The 25,911-nt window shown below is 32.3% G+C and overlaps 1 protein-coding gene across 1 annotated transcript in view; it reads right to left on the bottom strand.

The window, feature by feature from the left end:
• LOC132941643 (homeobox protein CDX-2-like) overlaps positions 1–18,631 on the bottom strand; it is a 40,811-nt gene extending 22,180 nt beyond the window's left edge. The window contains exon 1 of the mRNA XM_061009784.1: positions 16,891–18,631. Coding sequence (XP_060865767.1) covers positions 16,891–17,641 — 751 coding nt within the window. The 5' untranslated portion in view covers positions 17,642–18,631. The remainder of the gene's footprint in view (positions 1–16,890) is intronic.
• Positions 18,632–25,911: the final 7,280 nt, after the last annotated feature.

Raw genomic sequence — 25,911 nt, 5'->3', positions numbered from 1 at the left:
CCCCCCCCCCCCCCCCCGCGCAGAAAAAAAATGACGCCCTGCCCTGCAGAGGTCAGAGTCTAATTATTCTATATTATTAATAGTTTGACGAATTCACAGTACACAGCGGGCCTATATAGATTCAAAAGTGTTGAAAATTTAGATTAATTTGCTACTCACTTAACGAAACCTAAGGTTTTGATAGAATTGCAGCAGGCGCTTTCAAAAGCAATGTAAATAAACGGGAAGTTTTAACTATTTTTTAGGGTGAAGGCACAATATTTATGAAAAATCATGCGTGTGCTAACGAAAATATAGTGAGCAGATTGATGGAAGGTGATAATATCGTTGTGTTAAGAATAAAACCAGTTGTATACAATTAATGTACGAAGAACGAGACAAAATATTATATCTACGCAACAGGCTACAGTCTTATAATATATGCGCATAAATAGAAGGGAGTTTAGGGTATTGCGTAAGAAATTAATTCAAGTGAAAGCAAATTTGAAGAAGATATATATTTTGGCTGAACGGGATATTAGATAAAAAAAATGTTTTAAATAAGATTCATCAACACCTACGTTCGGGTTAAGTCACTATAGATTTGAGCAACTCTCTGTTACACGGTCGTATATTATCATAATATGTGTATTGCGCCGACAAGACGTGGTACGGTGATTGAAGACAGCTGTCTTTCAATAACTATTCAGACTGGAATTTAAACGTTAAAAAATGTCGATCCTGATTGAAGTTTATGGGTCGAAGTATCTATGTAGAACGTAGTAATGTCCTGATAGCAAGTTGCGAAAAAAAAAACAAATCACCATTTTGTCTTCAAGTAGCAAGAGAAGACAATCCAATCTACAGAAAAACTGGATCCTATTCATGGGATTAATGTTCATAAAAATTATATAACATCACATTATATATGGAAATACTAGCCATAAACACAAGCTCGAATTGCACCGACACGTAGTTAAAAAAATTATGTTCCCGTTTGAACACGATTGCTATTCCCACATAAACCAAACGATTTGACAATTCATAATATATTATAATATTATAGTTATACAGGCAGGCGTACGGAACATTAATAACATTTGCACATCATCGCAAAATACTGAGATTCCATTTAACGTTTATATTATCCACTCATCGCAATAAAATAATTGAAATTTAATTTTAATTGTCGACTTCAATCGTATAATATAAGGAGTTTAAACGCCGAATAAATTAAAGAAGATTAAAGCCAAATGGGAAATGTAACTCTTTAATGCAATTTTATGGGATACCATGGTGCGTATTATAAAACCATAAATAAAAAATAAAGAAACATAATACGCCGTCATAATAATGAGTAATACCGCTATTCATCAAAAAGGAAACAAAATATTTTTTATTTTGTATAAATATCGCAACACCATTACACCAATAATAAAATACTTATTAATATAATGTGGCAATGTGCAGTACACAATATTATAATATTATTTATTTATTTTTTTTAATTAGGGTTAAAGCTTCGACTACTAGGTCATTAGCCTGTGGTACTGTAGGGGAGGGTACTGTAGATTAGTTTACACGTGTGTGTTTGTTTTGGCAGAATTTTTAATTTGGGCACCCGTAGGTATCTGCCATGCCCGGGTGGGGGATGGCGGCACTTGTTCTCCGGACACAGTGACTTGCCCGAAGAAAAATGCCACCCACGACCGAGGTATCGAACTCGGGTCGGCCACTCCGTCCCCCATTAATATTATTATGCTGTAGGTAAAGTGTATAAATATCAGTGATATAGGTAGAGTACAGATGTATTATGATGTATGATCATCGGTGGTATAAATACTAAATTGGTAACAACGTGTATAACAATATTTTGACCGAAATGTTTGATTGTTTTTAAATTTTCTCATCGTCCATAGATCAATTTAAGAAGTTTTTTTCTTTAAATCGCCTACGCTTAGACATCTCAACGACAATAATGATTATATCATGACCAATTGGTTTATTATAAGGTCCGGTACACCAGTACTCCAGCAATAACGATAAAGAAATTACCGTGTCTGGGGAAAAATAAGTTACTAATATAGTAATATTACTATATAGAAACGAAATGTTTTAATCACTAGCTAATCCCATGCACTTCGTTGCCCATTAAAAGTGCCAACTCTATATGAATAATATGTTTTAAGCCAATGGCAACCAAAAATTATTGTTATTATAGCTTTGAAACCCATGGCAACCATTTATAAACAAAAATTTCCATCGGAAATCTCAAAACCCCTGGGTTGGTCCTCTCCCTTTTTAAACTAGTCTATCTTCTGCCCAGAGGTCTAATCTATCTCTGTACCAAATTTCATCGACATCGGTCCAGCTGTTTAGAAATGCATAAAGGACACAGACACAGACCGACAAACATTCATTTATATATATATATTTAACAAAATAGAGGGTAAATAAATAGGTATTACAGCTAGGTAGTCATTTTGAGGACCGGAGGGAAAGTATTGGGTCGGAGGGGAAGCAATTCCTCGTCCGGTCTTCGATACCACGAAGAAAAAAAAAAGGGTACACAATTTGGATTCGAAATTCTGAAGTCAGGGGGCGTGATGGACCTGCCCGCGATTATAGGTACCTATATTAAAATATCGAAAATCGACGACTGCACTGCAAAGCGTCGGCCGCGAGATAAAACGTACGAAATAAATATTACGTACATCTTTTACAAAAAAAAAAAAACCCCCCCTTACGCGGACGCATAATAATATAATATTGTTGTCGTCGTCATAAAAACGGACATTATAATAATACACCGAACTATGGAATCGCCGCGTTAACAACATCGCGCGACGGACAACGATAACTGCGCGCGGATAACGATGGCGAGCCGTTTTCGTATATTATTATTATAGGGTTTGTTTTTATTTCATTCGATTTGCCTCGCACAGTGGCCCATTATTACCGGCACCGAGTCGTCCGTTATTGTCCGCATTTGTATGTGAGCGGAATTTGATGACTGTATATATAAGCGTCCCGCCGAGTCGTTACGCCAAGTGTCGGCGCGGGTGTCGGTGGTGGGCGGAGGGTGGCGAGGGGATTAATTGGAGGGCCACCGGAATGGGCCGCTGGGGAGCCATTGGCCGCCGCCGCCGCTGTCTGTGTGCATGTGTACGCCGCGCGAAACCGGAAACGGCGCGAACCGTCGCACCGCCGAGGCGCGAAAAAACGTTTTTCGAATACGCGCGCTCGCGCTTCCGGTGAAGGGTGGCCGGAAGGGATGGCCAGGCAGTGCGCAGGCGACGAGGAGTACGCGCCGATGGTCGGGGTGGGGGCGAGGGCGTAGAGCCTCCCGATATATTTATTCGCGCTTAATACGCGTTGTTAACGCCACCATAACGACGACGACGACGATCGTAATAATAACAATATAATAACTGCGCTATGCAGTGCTTCATAATAATAATAATAATAATAATAATAATATATAAACTTACGCGGTCGGATTCGAAGCGGAAAACCGTTTATGACGTTATATGTGTATTGTGGTGATTTTCGTTTCGTTTTTAATTTTCCATTACGAAATACATGCTTCAGCAGAGTATAATATAATTGTTTAACTCTGAATAAAAACTTTAACGAGCGTTTCGTTTTAATATTTTTTTTTCTGAACACGACGTCGAAAATACGACTCCAAAATCCTGAGTTGTTATTTTTTTCTTCTAACTATCAAGGAAATCTCGCTCGGTATAATATATCCATATATTTTTTTGAGCTATTTCATTAAGACGCACGCCATTTTGTGCCCAAATAACGCGTTCGTAACGTCATAATGCATTATTACTTTATACTCTATAGCTGCATTATACAAATTATATTATACGACGCTAACTATATAATATTTTAGTTTTTGAAGTATGTGTAATGTGTATATAGTAAATTGCTGAATTGCTGACGAAATAGTTAATGAAGAGGCAACTGGCAACTGGCAAGTACTATATTACTACAGTAATTCAACATTATGTATTACATTTCGTATAGTATGTAGACGTAGAGTTATAAACTGTATCTGCAATGATGATTAGGATACATGCTTACAATACCTACTTACAATAAAAACATTACTTAATAATAATTTTACCAGAACAGTTTTTATTACAATATTATGGCTGACGAAAAAACCTATCGCTATAATATACTAATACCTACTTATAATCAATAAATTCTATTTAATATTTCTATCAATTTTAGATAGTGAAATTTCTTTATTTAGCCTTTAGGCCATAATATTTATACTTCCTCGAGTAGAATCAGTAGATACCTATATAATTTTCAGTCAAAATTACATTAAAATTTTTAATTTTAATAATGTATAGGTAATAGGTATGTCATATTTTTTTTGACTCTGAGAAAAGCGATGATTATATTGATTTTACAATGATATAGATATATTATATTTTCAGACTTTTATTCTTGTGTCTGACGTATAATTTTTTATGGGAGCAGTAAACATCTTCAACTTTGAAAAGAGTGGTTTTTGGTAGCAAATTGGATCTAGTTGGTACTTTGGGTGGATAAAACTACCTACAAGAAATTCCAAAAACCAGTTTTCGAAACTGATTTATTGTTGTAATTCATTAATGAATAACTGAATAGAGACTTGAATTTCTAACCAAATATTTTTTATTACCATTTTTTAGATTATTGATATAATTTTCAAAATATTTTTGAATTGTTCGACATAATAAGTTTTTTTTTTATTATTTATTATATATATACCTATATATAATATATTAGATTATTGTTTTTTTGATAATTTTAACTTTACTAGGTATAATATTTAAGTCATTTTAATTAGTTATTTTTTTAGTAGGTAAAGCAGTTTTAGTAATACCTATACTGCAGTTTTTATAAATTAACATTATAAGCAATACTATTCAAGTTTATGAAAATAATATATTATATAATTAAAAATTGAATGGAAAACAATTTAATATTTTAAGATAAAAAAGGACCCCTCCTAATTAGCTTAAACATATACGACGGAGTGATTTGCTTTTGTCATAATAAGAATTTCCATTGGGATGTGTAATGTGAAGGTGCTTTAAAATTAATTTTGATTTAAATGTAACAGAATCGATTTCACCATTAAGTACATTTTTAATTGAAATAAAATAATACATTCGTGTCTATAGGACCTTCCAAAGAAATTAATAGCGTAGACGGTGTGCCAAACACTGCAGAAGAGTAATCATGAGGGGGAAATCAAACCGCTAAAATGAATACGCCCAACTCTTTTTAGTTGACAAGAAGTCAACCGGCACTATAAATATGTCCCTGCAGAGGTCAGAGTCTAATTATTCTATATTAATAGTCTGACGAATGTACAGTATATAGCGAGCCTATATATAGACTCGGATAAGTGTTGACAGTTTAGGTTAATTTGCTACTCGCTTAACAAAACCTAAGGTTTTGATAGAATTGCAACAGGCGCTTTCAAAAGCAATGTATTATATACATTATGTATAATGTATATATACTATATAGGTATTAGGACTATACATGCATATAGGAATTTGGATGATAACCAGCTAGATCACGGCTGAGCAATTATATAATAGATGAAATGTACCTATGCCTACTAATTTCGGAGCTCCAGTGCTCCAAAAGTAGGAGGATTCTTTATCATGTGAATCATGTATTTTTTTCATAAATATCATGATATTAGGTATATTAAGCGATCATGACATTATCACTTTAGTTTATTGTTTATTGTTCGATATTTATGTATAGGTATACAGATAGGACATAGGTACAGGTCATAGGTAACAGAAACCTAATAGTCTCATAAATATAAATGGATAATTGTTTTATAGAAATTTATCGCAAGTTCAAATTTCGACAAAATTGATATTTAAATGAAAAATAACGATTTTAGTTGTTTTTTTGTAATCCGAAAAATATTATTCGTAGGAACTTGAAAGGCTGAAACCTTTCGTTACTATGTTAATAGATATCATTGATATGCTTTTGGGTATAATGTAGTAGAAAAAATCTAGTAGCATGCTACATTTCCTTATAGGAATTTTTTAATGAATTAAAAATTATGGATTGATTTTTAATATATATATATATATTTATTGATTAGCGTTTCTATAGCAATATACAATGCGTTACTCAAAAAGTTGGTTAGAAAAAAAGTTGTGTCCAACCCGAAAACATATCTATATAGGTAGGTTATAATATGAAAAAATCAAATACCTATACTTTATCATATTTAATTTAATATTTCAGCAGAATTGAGTAAAAAAAATATATTATTTAATACTCACATGGTTTTACAATATAGGTATTATACAACTATAGCCTATAATAGGTATATTTTTCTATTCGACAACTATTCATCTATATTATATTCAACCTCATCATCCCATTGTGTGATAAAAATATAAAAGAGTCTTTCATTATTTAGAAATTTTAAATTTGTTTAAAAAATATAATCAAAAAAAAAAATACTTAGGTATATAATAATTTCAGTAGCCTGCAACTGACTTTCAGAATAGGTACGTAAAGGTAGATGACACGTACAGTATAAGTACATCTGTAGTGCATAATATGTACACAAATAACAAAATACATATATATCTGCTTATCCAGATACAAAAATGTAATTATGTGTAATACAGAATACTAAATCTGCATAGTATAATAAATCTGATGAAAGGTGTAATATGTTGGATTTATATTATTATGTATTTAATTGACTTGCATCGTAAAAGCAATAATATATTAATTATGTTATATGTATAGGTATAAAGGTGGGTGTATTAAATATTTCAAAATCGCCTTATAGCTTTACATAAAATTCGATAATCATAAATATAAATGTATTCTCCTCTCGTCTCGACGAGCGAGGTTTGATAGTCAAGGCGAACATAAATATCTGGGTACAGGCGTAATATATAGGTACATAATATACGTGAATAACCGAGCGCATCGTAAACATGTTTTACAGATCATTAACGTGTCATGGCTACAGTGTCGTATACATCCATAGGTATAGAACAGAAGTACGGGCACGTAGGAAAATTCACATCGCACAGTAGCAATACTGGATTTTCTAGAATTTCTTATCTAAAATTACAATTTTTACGACTATCGAGGGAATAAAAATAAAATTCACTCCTCGTGGCATTTTCTATATAGGTATAGGTAGTAGGTACCATTATATTTGAAGTAGTACGCGGCTGGCTCAATGTTTTCGACTTACACCAGCTATATCGTGCACGACATTAAACGCATATTTTACACATAAAATATCTCAACACGATAAACAAGTTATATACACGCATAACGATATTATTATGACGCGCGTACATCAGACTTACGCTTAACAGTAATGGATTGCTTAGCTAATTTGTGGCGAGCGCATAAATTATTTATTGTACCTATGTGGCGAAGTATATACTATAAGTATACAAACCTATGTGCATGATGTAAATGTAATAATATTATTAAAACTAGATTCCGGATTTCTATGCACTAAAAACAAACCAAATATGCACCGAAAAACAATTTATATGCACTTACAAATAATATAATATTCTTCTATATAAAACAATTATTTCAACATATACGTACGTAGACATAAACATTTTAAATTTTGAGTGGGCCGTAAACCATTTTTTTTATTAAAAATTTAATAAGTGAATAGGCACTTATTTAGAGATATATTTCATTATTGCAAGATATTTTTAATTTTCGTTACGGCGTGAACACCTTATATATTGTTATCAATAATTCTTTGTCTATTATAGTCGACAGTCGTTGTTGTCTACGCACTCGTGAAATAAATAATACAGTCCATTAATATAAAAATTGATGATTATTAAAATCATTTTGTCAGGCAACAACTGTATAGGTATTAGGTATATACATTTAGGTATTGGTACTTTAGTAAAGTTATCGGTTCAAAAATACTAATTGACATGACCGTATAGACAATAATTTTGTTGGGGGACAAAGTGGCCGTTGGCCCCGGGCGGCATTTTTCTTCGGGTAAGTCACGGTGTCCGGAGAGAAGTGCCGCCATCCCCCCCACGCAGGCATGGCAGATACCTACGGGTGCCTACTAAAAAATCTGCCAAAACCAAAACACACGTGTTTAAACTTACAGTTCCCTCCCGCACAGTGAAATCCACCCAATGGCCTAAGTTGCCACGGGTTAATTAATAAAATAAATAAAATAAAGTAATTTTGTTATTATTTTCAAAAACTATTATCAACTCGAGCAGACCTATAGGTTTTAGTCGAGGCAATATTAATAATCATATCATAAAAAGCTATTATTGAATTTATCTGTCCATCACAAATACTATAAATATTATATGATATAATTTTGTAACTAAATAATCTTGTCACGACGACATCAATACTACCGCAGCATCACAACATAATAGTATATAGATATTATACCTCTCTATAATGTCGGTGTGACACACTCACACCAACAACGTCACAGTGGGTGGCGCTGCCGTGTGTTGTGTATATTATTGTCGTATATACGTGCGCGTGTTATTTGTCGCCGCACACAGAGCGGTAAACGCCACATAAATTTCACCCATCGGGGGTGGGGAGGGGTGGAAAAAAATTCCAAACGTATCATCGTTTCAAGGAAAACGCCAAACGCCGTGCCGCAACAACCCGTATTATGACCGTCACCATTCACCCGGTCACGTGTACTACATAATATAATGACGTACATTATATTATTATGTATATATTTAGGTAGTCGTAGCCTGTTTGTCCGTAAACTCACATTCGGACATTATAACATAATAATAATATTAGGTACCATATATAATAGTGCACTACGACTTAGGCGCATAATATACTTCTTAATAATATACCTATAATAGGTATATACTATATCGTAATAAGTATTAATGTGTACTACTTATGTGTATATAATATATATATTGGTCTTCGATATATAGAATACGGTGACATGTTTAGGTACCACATACGTGACGCACATAAGTACGTGGAGCTACGGACTTATACCTAAATAGGTACATAGTGTGTGTATAATAATAGTTGTATATGCAGTAATATGTACATGGGTGACTACAGTGTACATGATGGGTGACTAGAGTATATAAGGATCTCCCCGACGAGGGCTCGGCGCGCCGTGAGGGCGACAAAGAAGGCCGCCGCGCAGTTCAAACAAGTCGGTCTCTTTTGACGAACGATTCATCGGAACCTTTTTTTTCCTCTCCGCCCGGATGATTTACAAGTGTTGCACAACATAATAATATATTGTGTACAACAATAACATGTGTACGCTTTCTTTGGGTCCCTGCTCCTTACATTACAATATAATAATATTATCTCCTTCTCGACTGCAGTTTCGTGCGCGTGCGTGCGTGCCCGGCGTGTCCACCGCAGTCAACGTATAACGCGTGCGTGTTCAACATAATAAAAATAATAATAATGCTATAAAGGAAGCGACAGGCTTTCTCCACGCGCGGTGACCCGTCCGACGTCTGAGGACACACAAAAACGACCCCAAGCCATCACGTCTTCGACATGATAATATTATGATGCGCCAATGATGATGTAAATGTTATTATATAGCTACTATAATACAAAATTATATTAATTGCGATCCCTCCACGCCTAGTGACGTCCAAGATTCGGCACTACTTGTGGTCGCAGACTGCAGAGTAAAGACAGTGGCGTGGTGAACTAAAAAATTTATCGTCCGGAGGCAAGTTACAAATATCCCAAGTATTAATGTATAATAAAGTATTAATATGATAATATAACTAATTATATTTCAGATCATTATTGACTACATATTAAGTATATGAAGTATATCATATTACATTTACTAGGGAACCCACCCCTCTATTTAAGAAAAAAATCTTAGAGGCAATTGCCTTTGAAATTACCGTCCATAACGCCACTGGCGTAAATAAAGACTCGAAATCATATCTTCAAGTTCCAACCGACTCACACTACATACACGTTTACATAAGTATATTATCACATCTGTTGCAGTGACGTATTTATGGGGGGGGGGTATGGGGGATAGATCCCCTCCCTTGACCTTTTTTTTTAGTTTAGGTATAAAGTTTAAGCTGCAGTACTGTTGCTATTTATATTTTATAATTTTGTTATCCTGTGGGCTGCGAGTGATATTACCCAACAATAACAACAAAATTAAAATAGGACTATATTCGATAACTAAAACCCGCTAGTACCTAACCTATTATACTGTTATATACGTAAAACACGAAACTAATTGCGACTGCGGACAGAAAACGATAAGGAATTCGTAAATTTTAAAATAAATATTAAAAAATGTATGTGTTTTGTGATTATAGACTAGACTTAATGGGTTGGCTATGCTTTCTTGTCACAGAGAGGTCGAAATTACAACAGATGAAGTAATTGATGAGTTGTGCTTAAAAAACAGAAAACTAGAGTTTATTTTATAAATTAATAAAACAGAGTAAAATTAAAATCAATATTATTGTTTTTATTGTTAGCCTTACATGGAGTAACTAACAAAAGGTTGCATCAACACTAAAAAATTTTGATATCCCCCTCCTCAAGAAAATCCTATATACGCCCCTGATCTGTTGAGGAATACCTGTGTAAGTTCAAAACGTTCGACGTTATTATTCGGCATGTATATATCGTGCGGTATAGCATAGGATATACCTGTGAAAGGCCATATAGGTTGACACTGGAGACTTCACGAAAGGGCCGCAGTTGAAATGAAATTATATATCATATGTACATATTTTGTTCTTTCCGGTAATATAAATAGGTACTTATTATGCTGCTTCAAAAAATTACCTATACAGCTCTACTTATACATATAATAGATACTCTGCGAACCCCCGCAAATCGCCCATATCGCAGACACCGTCATCACTTCATAATATCCTAAACATTCTTTGGGCAGAAGAAAAAAATCCTTAAAATAAATCCTACAGGCGGCGTCATGATTTTTATCGGGGAAATGGGAATAATAATGTCACGTGTGCGCGCGCTCGGTTAAGTGCACATTTAACGACAGACGGCGGTGCCGCCTCACCCATCGGATGGCTCCGGAATCGCCGACATTTTTTTTTTGCTCCCCCCCCCCAAAAAAAAGTAAATCCTTTTAGTTAGGTCATTTTTTTTCTTTCTCGTCTCGCAACCTCAGACACGTCGTGGACAATAATAATCTATAATGCGAGTCAACATCACGGGACCGTATAATACAAAAAAAAAATATATAAAATCGTTTATTATAATACGTATTACATTATTGTGTTTATATATAATATTATATGAATTTAACATAAACACTCGCCGACGACACCCAAATAAGCGGCTTTCTCAAAAAGTGAGCATCATCCTCGTGTCGATGCTCGCACATGCGTTTCGGTCGTTATTACTGCAATATAATGCGGTAGGCTTTTTTCAGGTTTTGTATATTTTATGCGCGCAGACGTGATAACAACATAATAATAATAATAATAATAATATAATATCAAATAGCTCGGATATACGTGCGTGTATTGTGATGTAATTTATATGGGACTTATTGTGTTCGAATATGTATATTATGCGGTATATTACAATACTATATTAGAAAAACTACAAACGCGTGAATAACGAAATAATATAACGTCTAACGTCTGTATAGGTAACCTAATTCACTGCCTATATATTACTATAATATTATACAGAGGTATTTACGATACATCATTTTACCGACAGCTGTGATGTTAAAACGGGTGGTGGTCGAAGATAATACTTTTGACCAAAAAATTAACAGTTTGGGCGACTATCATCTATACCGCGCGTTTGGGTAAGTGAAATTATATTTACCTGCATAAAGTAAAAACCTGGTGACTTTGATGCGAACGTTTTTAAAAATATGGTTCATCATTAATTATTTTTATTACACAATATATCGTATACTATGATTTTGTTTTAGTAATTGCAAAATGCTTAATGTTGACTGTATATTACTATTTACCAATATATTTTTTAAATTGAGAATTCATTAATAATTATCTATTATATAATATTTTGTATATGTCTTTATTTTTTCAATAGGTATACCTATAAATTAATTTATTTGTTATATATTTATACATATTTGCGCAAATGGTAATTTTTGTTGAATAAACATCACTCACCCAATCGATATAATATATTCACCCAAACAGACCACGGTATTGGGTCGATTTCTTAAAACTATATAATTCTAGGTTAGGTACCTACGTAATATTTCTTTAATTCGTAATAACGCATTTCAATAGAATATCTATTCATCGAAAATCAACAGCTCAAGAAACATTTTTTAACCCGCCAGTCCATGATACCAGAATAAAATTAAACAGAAAGTACTAAGCTAGGCTGAAGAAAAATATTGTATGAATATATAATGATTTTCCACCATCAGTAATGATAGAGAAACGCAGGTTAGGTACACTCTATCCGTGGTTAAATTTCTAGGAAAAAAGGTTTCTATTGTTCGTAAATTGTGCGCAAATAGGCAGTAAAAAAGGTAATTGTGCGCAAATGAGTTGTAGCCCTTATAATTTTGTTATACACCAAAAAAAGAACCGCTTATGTGACCCAAACATCCAATAGTAGAGGATCGCTGTCCCTATCATTAATCATTATAAGTATATCATGACCTGTAGGTACAATAATATAGTACAAAGCAGTGGGTAAATTCAAAATGTAATAATAGAATAAACGGAATCAATTGATAAAATTAAATTTACCTACATGCGGATACATATTATATAATATTATATATATATATAAATAGGTACAAAAGCAAAATAATATATTAGAAAACGAAAATCGTAAACATTATAATAATTTATAAATTATAATCATTCATCCAACAGTATTGTTTAAATAGATGTAATATAAAGAATAATAATTTGTTATGCATTGTTTGTATTTATTGGTGGGTGGTTATTTAAAATAACTAAAAAGACTAGTTAAATATTGTATTTTAAATTGATTCGTTGCTTAACGCGATCAGAGTTATTTAACTAGCATGAAACTATTTGTATTATAGGTACTGTTTACAATATTGTATACGTTTATATGTTATTTTTTTTTTAAATTTCGTTAACAATTTACATAGATATTAGCATATTATACATCATATATTGTATAATAATACAATATTTACCAAATAAAGAAATCACAAGACGTTTAGGGATATATTATATAATATATAATGATATCTAATGATTTAATTTTCCATGATATATATTAAATTATTTTAGTAAAACGGGACGAACCCAAAATAGCTAAAATAATAGTGTAACGAAGCCGTTAAATTATAGGTTTTTTACAGTAAATAAAACATATCACATACACCCAATGGCCTATGTTGCCGTGGGTTTCCCAATAAAAAAAAAAAAAAACATATCACACATTGTTTATAATAGTTCGTATATAGTCATAGTATTTAAACAAAATTAACGGAATATTGTAATATGCTCGAATACTATGAATTGTTAAATCGTGATAGTTTTAAATAGGCATTGAAAAAGTTGTGCTCAATATAGTAATAACAATACATACAATAAATTTGTTTTAATGTCGTAATGACGTGTAAGTTTATTATTGTAGTGTGTGTATAAAAACAAAATAAATGTTTTAATATTAAATTGTGATGTATGGTATATATAGGTATTTTAACACAATAGGTACAATTGTCCGCTAACACGCATTATTATCAATATCATTATTAATCTATGTATTTAATATAATTTAATGCGTAAAACATAATACTTGTAATAACTAATAGCATAAGGTGTGCTGAAACATTTTACAATAATTGTAATAAATAAAAAAAAGCAATAAAATATATTATTGACGCCATAACGGTCTCACTTCGGAGAGGGTGACTATTATTATGGGTAGGTTTTATCATACATTTATACGTCTATATTTATAATTTATATTATATATACCTGCAGGCTGCTGTTGCAGTACTTGTACATTTTCTGATCAAAAACAATTAATATTTAATAATTAATGCATGTAAATGTCTGGGTCAGCCGAGTAGCTTACATTTCAGTATAAAAGACCAGAAAACACTTTTCGTCGACAATGGAGAAATTAGAATATTCTAATTACTTGTATAAAAATGCACAGCTACATACATAACTGAGATCCCTTCCTCTTCAACTACCTTTGAAATATAAGTTTAAAATAGTATATGAAATATTAATATACAGGCGATTATTATTGTGTTTAAAATACTTTTTTTTTTAATCCTCTCATTAAATCGAAATAATATTAGATCAAATATCAATATCTAACATATTCAATTCGTGATAAATGATGCGTATAGATCCCCGTTGATTATCTACTAAAAGTTCGAGTAAATTTGATTTTGGTTTTTCAGTAATGACTTAATGAAACTTTAGAATTGTTGAAAGACCACAACATTTTAAAAATTGCATTCTTTTTACATGGAATGTGTTATGGTATTATTACAGTACCTAAATAAATAGTCCTATTCTATTTATATCTCTAAAAAAACTATACCAAGAATACCTCTATAATATCCAAGTATTTTCAAAACAGTTGAACATAATATTTTACTTAAATGCATCATTTGAAATCATAAAAACTCCATTAATACGCAAGAGAGAAAACAATAATTTGAAATGTATATTATATAGTTTTGTTTATAATAATTCTTATGTTTTGTCATAGTAATATGAATAAACACCTATGTATGCAATTCTGTTTTATATTGTTTTAATGGTCAAATACCTTAAAAATAACTAAAAATAAAATAAATGTCGTTGAAAACATTATTTAAAACCCAAACAATATTTGTTTCGTTTAAAACATTGTTTTAAAACAGAAGAAAATTGTTTTAAACAACATAATACTGTTTTTTACCCCCAAAATGAATACACATACTAAGCTGCATATTTACGTATTATGCACGAGGTACACATACGATCTGCACGCGCAACACTCGTTTACAATAACTATTATTTTTTAATATTATCTCGTGAGCGTATTAATATGCATGAGTATACTTATGTCAAGTCACGACGACTCGCACACACCTGTAATATACCTAGGTAGTAAGTATAGGTATATACTATATAGTATGGTTGCGTATAATTCATAAAATTGTATACGAATTTATTTAAACACGACGTGCCGAGAATTTTTCACTCAACTTTAGACACACCACTTAATAGTCAATAATGTAATATGTATAATATATGTAAATAAATATACCTACTAACTTATACCTACCTATATAGTACCCTTAAACACCTCTGTATACTCATAATATGCGTTTCATACAATATAGTAACCCCACGATAGGCCATTTCCTACATAATATATTAGTGTAAACTGTAAAGTACTATAAAGTGTTTAGTATGTATTATAATTTATAGTATAATTATTAATTGTGTTAATTAAATTTGTATATAGTATTATAGCCTATAACGAAAAATGCAATGGACACATCAGAGGCCCCTAAATAAATTCAAACTATCGAGACCCGAAGGCCATGGCCACCTTGGTCCTCCTTAATCAGGGCTTGTAGCTAGTAGCTATAGTAATTAGTAGCTATAGATGCTTCTACATTAAAAAATATGTAGTGTAGTGTTTGTATTTTTAAAATCTTTATTGTATTTGTTTATATATTTAAGATTATTATCAAAATGCACGCCTTTTATTAGGTAGGTACTTCTAAAATAACATGACAAATTTTTCTACACAAAATGAGATCATGAATATTTGTCAGTCGCGGCCCCGAAGAAAGAGATTATTAAATATTCATATGTAGCTGGTTTAGATAATATTATATACCTATATCAAATATAGATATATCCAAAGTTTAATTTAATTTCTTAGTATAGAAACAATATGTATAAATAAATATATACTGAATATTATTTTGAACCATATGACGTGTACTTTTAAAAGAAATAATATTAAAGCACAACATAATTTATAAGAAATAGTTTATTTTGTATTACGGTTTTAAGAATTTTAGAAAACTACATTAACTTCAACTTTTAAATATTCAATAATATTATATGTAACAGCTAATAATCTTTGTTGTTGTGGCTTAATAATAAATAAAAAAAATAAATATTATATGTAAATTACAAATAACCTTTTAATTAATTTAAAATCCTGCGGCATATAAAGATACTTTTATAGTCCGCCAATAAAATGTTATGTCATTATAAACGACTCGCGACGAACAAATAATTATTATTAAATTATACGTTATAAATATCGCATGGGAAATCTTCAAATCTAATTTGGTATATTCGAACGCATAAACATTTAATAATATCCTTTGTAGTATAAAATATAATATATGTTGTAGAAAATATTGTTGCGTGAGTAGAAAAAGTTGGTTAAACGAGTTTGGCGGGAAAAACGTACCTACTTTGCTTTAATTTAATAATCTAATATAATCAGTACCGTGGACCGTGGTGAACGGTAATTTCAGCGCCTCTGAGATTTTTCTTAAATAGAGGGGTGGGTGGTAGCCGGTGGGTCACTTAGTAAATGTAATATGATAATATACTCAATAGGTAAAGTCAATACTGATCTGAAATATAATTACTTATATTATATTAATACATAATTATGCATTAATACTTGGGATATTTGTAACTTGCCTCTGGAAAATTTTCAGTTCACCACGCCACTGAATATAATATTAAGGGCCGTTCTTACGATGTCCGGTTAAAGTTAACGGATACTTGACCGGTGGAATTCTGCCGGTAAAAAAATCTGTCATCAATCAGTTAGCGTTAACCGACACTTAACCGGACATTGCAAGAACGCCCCTAAATATACTAATTATTGATATATTTTACTTACCAGGTTGTGGACGGTCTTGGTACTCGACTCTCTTCATCCAACCGTACGGACTCACGCGTCCTGTGCCGGTTGGCGACGGTTGCTGCTGTACGGGTGGCCAGTACTTGTAGTCGTTGGCAGTCTGGTAAGCAGCGGCCGCCGCAGCGGCCGCGGACGACGGTTCGTCCAACGACGTACCGGGCGACGAGCACGTGGCCGTCGAGGCCGTCACGGCCGTCGGGTTGTAGGCCGCAACGGCCTGCAAGGTAGCCGCAGCGCCGGCTGGCTGATGGTGCGGGGGCGGCGGTGGTGGCGGCGGCGCGTGGTGGTGCGCGTGATGGTACGCTTGCACGTCGTCAGCGTACGACGGCCGCCTCTTGTTGTACACGACTGCCGTCGGCCACGCGGCGTAACCGCCACCGTCCACCGGCTGATGGTGATGGTGTTGGTGCATCAACGACTGCGGCGGCGGTGGCACCGTGGGCATTCCCTGATGCGGATGATGGAGGTGATGGTCCTGTTGCTGCTGCTGCTGTTGATGTTGCTGCTGCTGTTGTAGATGATGGTGGTGGTGATGTTGATGATAACCGGCGGCGACCGCCGCGGGCTGATGGCCGTATGCAGTCCACGAACCGGCCACGGTGGCCGGTTGTGGTTCTGCCGCGCACTCGTCACCGTTGCACTGCGCCGGCATGACTACTACGTGATGGCCGTGGTGGTGATGATACGACGGTCCCTGTTGTCTGCTGCACACGGTCACCGATTCGTTCATTTTTCGTCGGCCTGCAGCGGTTTTTCACGTGCAGGTCGCCCGCCGCATTTTCGTCACCTGCTACTGTCTTCTATATAATATTATATCGTACACGACGATTGTAAAATAATATTATTTTGCAATTCTCTGCAGACACCTCCTCCTATTATGAATCGTTACATACAGCGAAAATTTCATTTGCAGGTGGTCCCAGACGTAGATCATATACGATTATGATATTATAATTATGGACGGATGAGGCGCGTTACCGATGACGTACCTTTATTACGATAATTAATGACGGATTAACACGCGAGCATCTCGTCGCCCGTATGATCGAGATCTTTAGCGAGTCGCGGCGAACATTATTAAATTGTTTTTATACGATAATTATTATGAATGCGCTTATTCCGACGCAATATTATATCGTTACTTAACAAGCGAACGATGCGAAAACGAACTGATGCACCGGCACTGCTGCAGTACGACATATATCCACGCGCATGTTTACACTCGCGTAAGTATATTATTATTTAGCTGATGCGTTTATTATAATATATTTATATATGTACCGTCGCGTAACCCGGTATTAGGTTAACCTACCCGTCGCGTAAATTTAATAAAACTGATTCGCATATATAAACGCCGCGGTCGTCGTCGTCGTCGTCGTCGTCGCGGTCGTCGAGTGTGTGTGCTGTGCGGGTTTCGAGAGCGTACAATATAATATTATAATACTAGAAAAATATTAATTGTGTGCGTACCTAAGAGAAAGATGAAAAAAAAAATACAGCAGACTTATATTTCGAGGTGTGACAGACGGATGCGTGCGTGTGCGTGTGCGTCGTACGTACCTGTAGTTGTACGTGTAAGCGAACGTTGATATTATAATATTATTACGCGTTCGAGTGTGTGTGTGTGTGTGCGTGCGTGCGTGCGTGTAAGTGTGTACTTAATATTATTTAGACACGCGATCGATTACGACTGATGAGGTGCGGTCGAGCGTGGCGCGCGGACGGCATTCGTGTGCGAGCACCGTCGGGGGCGGCGGCGGCGGGACGTGACGGGCGTACTCGGACCACTCCCGCCGGGCCGCGCGCCGGCCAATCGCGGAGCGACCGGCGCTTCGGTGGTCGTGACCCGCCGCGCTTCCGCGTAAAAAATAATATGTCCGCCGCCGTCGAACGTACGTACGCGACGGCGACGGCGGCCCGGGCGCGCGCGTTTTGTCGTTTCCGTTTTTGTTGTTCGCCGTCCGCGGAAAGACCTGACGGTGCGCCGCCGCCGATTTCTCGGTAAGCCCATTGTAACCCAGGTGGGCCAGGTACCTGCCGCCCGATTGTATTCTGTCATTATTGCCACCCGGTTGTATTCTATCGTTATTGCTATAGATTCAAAATATTTAAGTCTTATCTGGTGCGCCGCGGCGTATCCTTCAACACGTTTCTCTGAATTTCCGTCCGTTTTCGTCTAAATTTTTCGATTATATTTCGACGACGTTTTTTACCAATCTCCTACGCAGACGATTCAGCTGGCGCAACCAAATTTTTGCGTGCGACAGATTTAAAGATTATAAAAACCACGATAAGTAAAACATATAATGACAACCGAATCGCATCATTCGAGACTCATTTTTGGTGAGTCCTAGTTGTGACGCGGCGGGACCTTGTTATCCATATATTATATATATTATATACCTTCCTAATTCAATATCACGGGGTTTACTTTATAATCGTATATATATTGATGAAATTGTATTTAGGTAGTAGGTATATACGAACGAATCCTTTTATCACAACAAGTTTAAAAATACAAATTATTAAATTCACAAAATTAAAATACATTATTACATTACAGTACTAACGTATTTTAACTTACTGATAAAATATTGTGTTTGATTTTAAGTCTTGTCAACATGCGGGAGCTGATATGGTAAAATTTTGCGAACAAATTATGGTTGATATGGCAAAAGCGTAGCACTAAAATTATCTTACCCTATATTAAATCTCGTTGCCTATATTTTTTTCAATATATTGCAATATTATGTTTGCAGTTCTGGTATAAATTTATAATATATCGGACAAAAAGTCCGAGTGGAAAAAAGTTGGACGAAAAGTCCGAAAATACAATTTATATGTTAATCTATTTTTTTAAATTAGTATGGGGATCAATGCGTTCTTTCTGATTTCCTAAATTGTAATAAACAATTTCACTGAACTTTAATGGTGTAGTACAGTGTTTAAAATTAGCAATTTAAAGTCATATAATATTATATATCTGCAGGGTATCTAATCTACTAAAATATATCTATATATGTACAAAATTATTTTATCGAGAAAAATAACAAATATTATGTTTGTACTATCATAATATTGGGGGTTGTTTTAATTTGTATATTAATATTTTAGTAAATATAAAACAATAAAAACGAAAAGTTCAAAACTATTTTAACTTGATGGATTAATTTCAAATTGACTGAGGAAAGCTATAAGGTAATTTTAACTATCAATGAAATTCGTTAAATTCATAAGTTGGTTAGAAAATTAAATAATACTACCTAGATAAGTTAAAAGTTAAAAAAATGTTTAATTTAATTTCAACTTTTTAACTATAGTTAATTATTATTAATTAAATTATTTATTAGTATACCCACCTTTGAGAATACCTATATAAGTATAATATATGGATCCATTTCGGAGTTGTAACTTTTAGAAACTAGTTCATTATAAATAAGAGATACGTCTATAGACTATAATAGGTGCATTTGTTTCTGATAATATAAAAATGAAAGAGCAGTATAGAATTTGATTATTTTATTTTCACACCCCATTCCTTGAACTATTGTGGAAGGAAGGTGAGATGTTCTTGCAGAATGAGTAAGGAATTAGTACATCGGGTTACCTACCTACCTATTGATTCATATAATAAAATAAAAATAATTTTTGAAAATATTCTATTTTGTCAAGATGTTTTAATGTTTTAATTATTTTTAATTTATTATCTAAAAATCATTTCGAGATATATTTTTTTTTTACCTGTTGCATGTAGTATTTTTTTATGGATTTTGATTTTGGTCTTATAGAAAGAAATAATTAAAATTGTACCTATGTATACAATACAATACATACTATATTAACAATACAGTTTACAAAGCAAAGGAAACATCAAATTTCCAAAACTCTATATTTTGTATAAAAACGGTGTAATCCTGTTTCGAAAATATTTTTAAAAATTATTTCTGAAACTGAACCAATATGTTTTGTTATAATTTATAATATACTTAAACAGGCTTAGACAGTCTTTTATAAACGAATTTAAGTAACCTATATAGGCTTATATGAGTTATGGCCTGTGGACATAACAAAAACCAAAATATACCGACACATGAAATAATATATTTTATTTTATTTTCCATTTATTTGTAGTTTCTATATAATAGTGGTGACGACAGGATAGAACACACACGTCGTTTTAAGCTACCCTTATTTTATCCTTCATTTATATTATTATGTAGCTATAGTGCAGTATACTATACTATAATATAGCTTATAGATACATATATGTATAAATATGTTATTTTAAAATATTGGTATACCTACTATATACTTGGTATGTTTCCATATTATATATTGTCACAACTAAAATATAAATTATAAATCTAAATTTTTTTTTATAATATATATCTTGTTTTATTATAATATAATATTTCTTTGGACGTATATGAAAATCTCAGCATAATATATTTTATGAGTATAAATAATATATATCATTATAATATAATATATTAATATCTCTATATTGTCTATAATACAATTATAATGAGATATCTTATATGGTTACATATGAACTCTTTAGAACAAAATTAAAATACACTTTCTGTTACTATCCAAAATTAAAAGTATTCAAAATACTTTGTTTACGTGAGCTGGTATGATCAATCATACATAATATAATATAGAATATTATCGATAAAAATGATTAATACAATTTAAAAAAATTTTTAATCGTATAAAAATACGTCTTATATTTATATAGTGAGTTTATGAAAATGTACTACCTATATGTGCTTATAAGTTATACCGAACACGATTAAAATATTTTGAATAAAAATTTACTTTTTATATTATGATTCAACTTTAAGAACGGATCGATTTTATTCCCGAAATAACCTATGTAAGACTTACTATACGTACTGCAGGCTACCATATATATACTACTTGGTACTATACCTTGCATATAGTTACATAATAAAATATACGATATACGTACAGATATTATATGGACACAAATAATTTATCAATAAGGTATCTTCTACCTATTCCGTACGTTGTACACGTGTTAACTGTTGACACTTAATACTGATATACAAAAATATGTTATCGGTTGATGGTTAAACGGCGTATATATTATTGCACATAAGCGATGCCAAGCCACCTAAAATACATGACATGTATATAATTATTACGTATTCCGTTTACGGGGTCAATAATATTGTTGAAGATAAAGATGAATAATTACAATACTTTAACGTGTTTTTGGAAATCTAGGTTTTAGGTAGGTATATCTACTATTATAGGCACCTAGCGAATTTCTATAAAAAATTATCCAATCACATAGAAACTTCAACATTTCTGAAGTGTTATTCATTTATTAAAATACAATACTCTTATACTCATTATATTTTATATTTTATTTTAACCTACGATTTATAATAGTTTTATTTAATTTAATATTCAAGTTGGCAAATAATGTAATTTTAAAGCTTTTTTCTTTATCTACAAGGTTAAGTATCGTTTTTAAATCCTTTAGTTGAACAGTCGTACATTTTGCTTACGTCCATTACAGCCTATATGCCTACCGTTATGAGTACAATAAAGTAATTAAATTTTAAATGAAAACACTTTCACGAATTTACATAATTTGTTATATTAAGTAATGAACTGTTGTAGTTAAGACGAAATGGTTGATAAAGAACCCATGACATTATAATATTATATTTAGGTAATCGGGTATAATATAGCTGCTTAAAAAGTTATAAGCAATAATATCTTATAGATATGTAATTACTTGTTATTGTCAACTGATTACCGATAGAAATAATATTATGTTATAACTTATAAGTTTATCACAAAATAATTGAATTATATATGTTTACATAATTATTGACTACGAACATATATTTATCGGAAGAATTTTTTTTGGGAGTTTCCGAAATGACTCTTTTTTAATGTTGCTAGTGCATCCAGAATAAGGTATCATCCGAGTGCGTCCCTAGAAAAAAGGTAATATTTTTTACATAGCCCGAATGCGTCCCAGTTCATTTATAATTACCCAGGGTGCACCACGAGAAGGTGAACTGGCTTACACCCCAAAAATATATTTATTTATTATTATTATTATTATTATTGTTTGTATTATTATTTATTTGTATTATTATTATTAATTTATTTTAGCTTACACCGTTAAGTTTGGGTGAGCGTACAATTTATTAAAACAATTTTTGTTATTATATCTAAATAGGCTGGTGTTTAAACATTTAATCATGATAAGTTATTATTTTTAAATTGTTTTACAGTCATAAATGTACAAATGATATTATTATAATTGTACATTTGAACCACCATATTTGATCGCCAAACATGTAGGTATCTTAAAAGTTTTTATTAGATTAGTTTATCTTAAATAGGTACCTATAGCAGCTGTGGACCGAGGACGCACTCGGGCTATTCATTATAATTTGTCGATAATACGGCGGACTCACTCGGGTTATGAAAAATGTAAAAATTAAAAACGGGACGCACTCGGGATATCCCCTTTTTTTTTAAAAAATAGTAATAAAAGAAATACTGGGGCGTTCCTATAGGGTTTATTTTAGGGGGGTTTGGAGTGAATTTTTCCAAGAACAAACAACATATATAGTAAGTGATTCTGAGCGGAGCGATGAATGTAATACAATGATGTGTGTTTTTTTACACGTGTAAATATACGATGTGTATACCTTCACACGATAAGTAGTCAAAGTAATGTTTCGATTTTTAACTTCAATATCTTTTCTGATGAGTAAGTGAATGTATAGTTGGTTCATACGAGAGGTTCGCAATATAGTTTCGTCTAAATCACGAAAATTTGCAAATTATTATGAGTTTGATATTTATAATATATAACTAAGATTTTAAAATATAATGCAAGATTACTCATAAGCTTATCATCTACTTTTAACAAAAAAACTAATCTCTATAAGAAAGTCAAATTACATTTTTATGAGCGTTTGAAGTTCAAATTTTTACAAAATTGGATATTTACTCAATTTATCATGGAACGGTTTTCTGATTTTGTTGTAATTCAAAAATGAATAACCGTAGATATTTAAAATTTACACCGAATGTTTATTTTATATAATTGTATATCCTTGAATAAAATTGTCAAAATACTCTGGCACGTTTTAAGCTATTTACAGTCATTTTAAATTTTAAATTTATTGTTTTAGTTTTTTTTTCTAAAAATGTCAATAATATTTTATTCGTTAGGTAAAAAGCTTCAAAATTGAATACGAGGGTCCTAACACATTGTTAAAATAGCAGTTTAAAAATATTAAAAATATATTTGCATGATTTTTTTTTAAGCATTTGAAGTTCAAATGTTGAGAAAATTTATCAAATTGAAAATTTGCAAATTATTTTGTAGTTAAAAATGTATATAATGTTCAATTTGTATAGCTAAAAATTGAAAATGTAAAACAAGGTTCTACACGTAAGTATAGTTCATATTGTAACTAAAAAATCTAAAAAATATATGAACATAGTATTTGTATAGATATTTTAAGTTCAATCAGACGAACTTAGATATTTATAGACTTTAAATTACTTGAAACTTTAATAACTTTAATCACAATAATATCATCAAATATATACCTACTTATTTAATATTATATATCATACGCTGACAGACCGTCTCCGCTCAGAATCGTTTTTCGTACCTATATACAATGATTTTATATCAAAAATTTCAAATTTACATCCATTACAATGACTTTTTAGACACCTATATATTATACAGCTGATCGTTACCGATTTGACTGCTTTTTTTTCTTTCAAATATTGTTTTCCTTCTGCGTACCTAATTTTTCCCAATAGTTCAAAAATAGGTACATTCGGTGACCCGTCATCAATACTATCATAATACTTGCTTTTATTATGAGGTGGGCGGTGGTAGAATAGTTGGTTGGTGCACGGGGTTCGTTAATATATGCATCGCCATTCGCCACTCGAAGGGTCTGTGCTTAGTGCATACTGCTGCTAATGCATTCAGCACTGAGATTTGCCGACTGAATTTAGTTAATTAGTAAAAGAATTAAATAGCAATTAGCAAGTATATTGTATGTCTATTCTCTGTAATATTCTGTATACCTACTATTTAGTATTTTCACTATATTATAATAATAATATAATACCTATAATATGTCAAGCAGTCATCCACTCACCTAGCCAGCCACCCGCCCATTAATATTTTTGCATAAAGGATACCGCGAGTAAGGTAATAGTGTAATATTGCAACGTATACAACATATTATAATAGATGATGGCTCGTAAAAATTAAAAGATAATTTACCCTAATAAAATATAGGTTAGGAACAATATATTGATCAGATTATCATTCGCGTAGCAACGAGTAGGTATAATGACATAATGCCTATATAATACATACGTTTTATACATAGGTACGTTTGAATGCTGTGCATAATAAATTATAATTTATACTTTTGATTCTGAAGTTTTGTGATAACGCATTTTCGTTGGTATTTTCTTTTGTTATATAGTTATGGAAATTATTGAAATTATTGATTTCAAGTTTGAAAATAATAATAATTAAACTTATACAGGTAAAATTGTATATTAATTGTATACCTATACTAATATTTTATATACTTTGAAAATATGACAACGTTGCATCCCATCATAGTTTTGTATAGGCAGCTAGGTAAGCGGCATGCTTGCATATTGTATGCGTATATAATTGGGTCAACCGTTCGAGTTATGATGATACTTAAGAGTTTTTAAAAGCATCGAAATAATGTAGTTTGTTTTGTCATACTAATATTTATCCAAAAAAAAAAAACATCGGCATTGTATTGGTATAGGTAATATTTATTGTACTGTGTACACAAAAACGATACATGTATGTTCGCATGATATCGGTATTGTGAAAATGTAATAGAATTATTTCAACATCGGTAATAATAATAATATCTACGATTTCAGATTTGAAAATTATACAAAGAAAATAATATGATATAA

The sequence above is a fragment of the Metopolophium dirhodum genome, chromosome 3 (genome assembly GCF_019925205.1).
Source record: "Metopolophium dirhodum isolate CAU chromosome 3, ASM1992520v1, whole genome shotgun sequence".
NCBI lineage: Eukaryota > Metazoa > Arthropoda > Insecta > Hemiptera > Aphididae > Metopolophium > Metopolophium dirhodum.
Note: the sequence above shows the minus strand (reverse complement) of the source record. Positions and strands in the feature narration are given on the sequence as shown.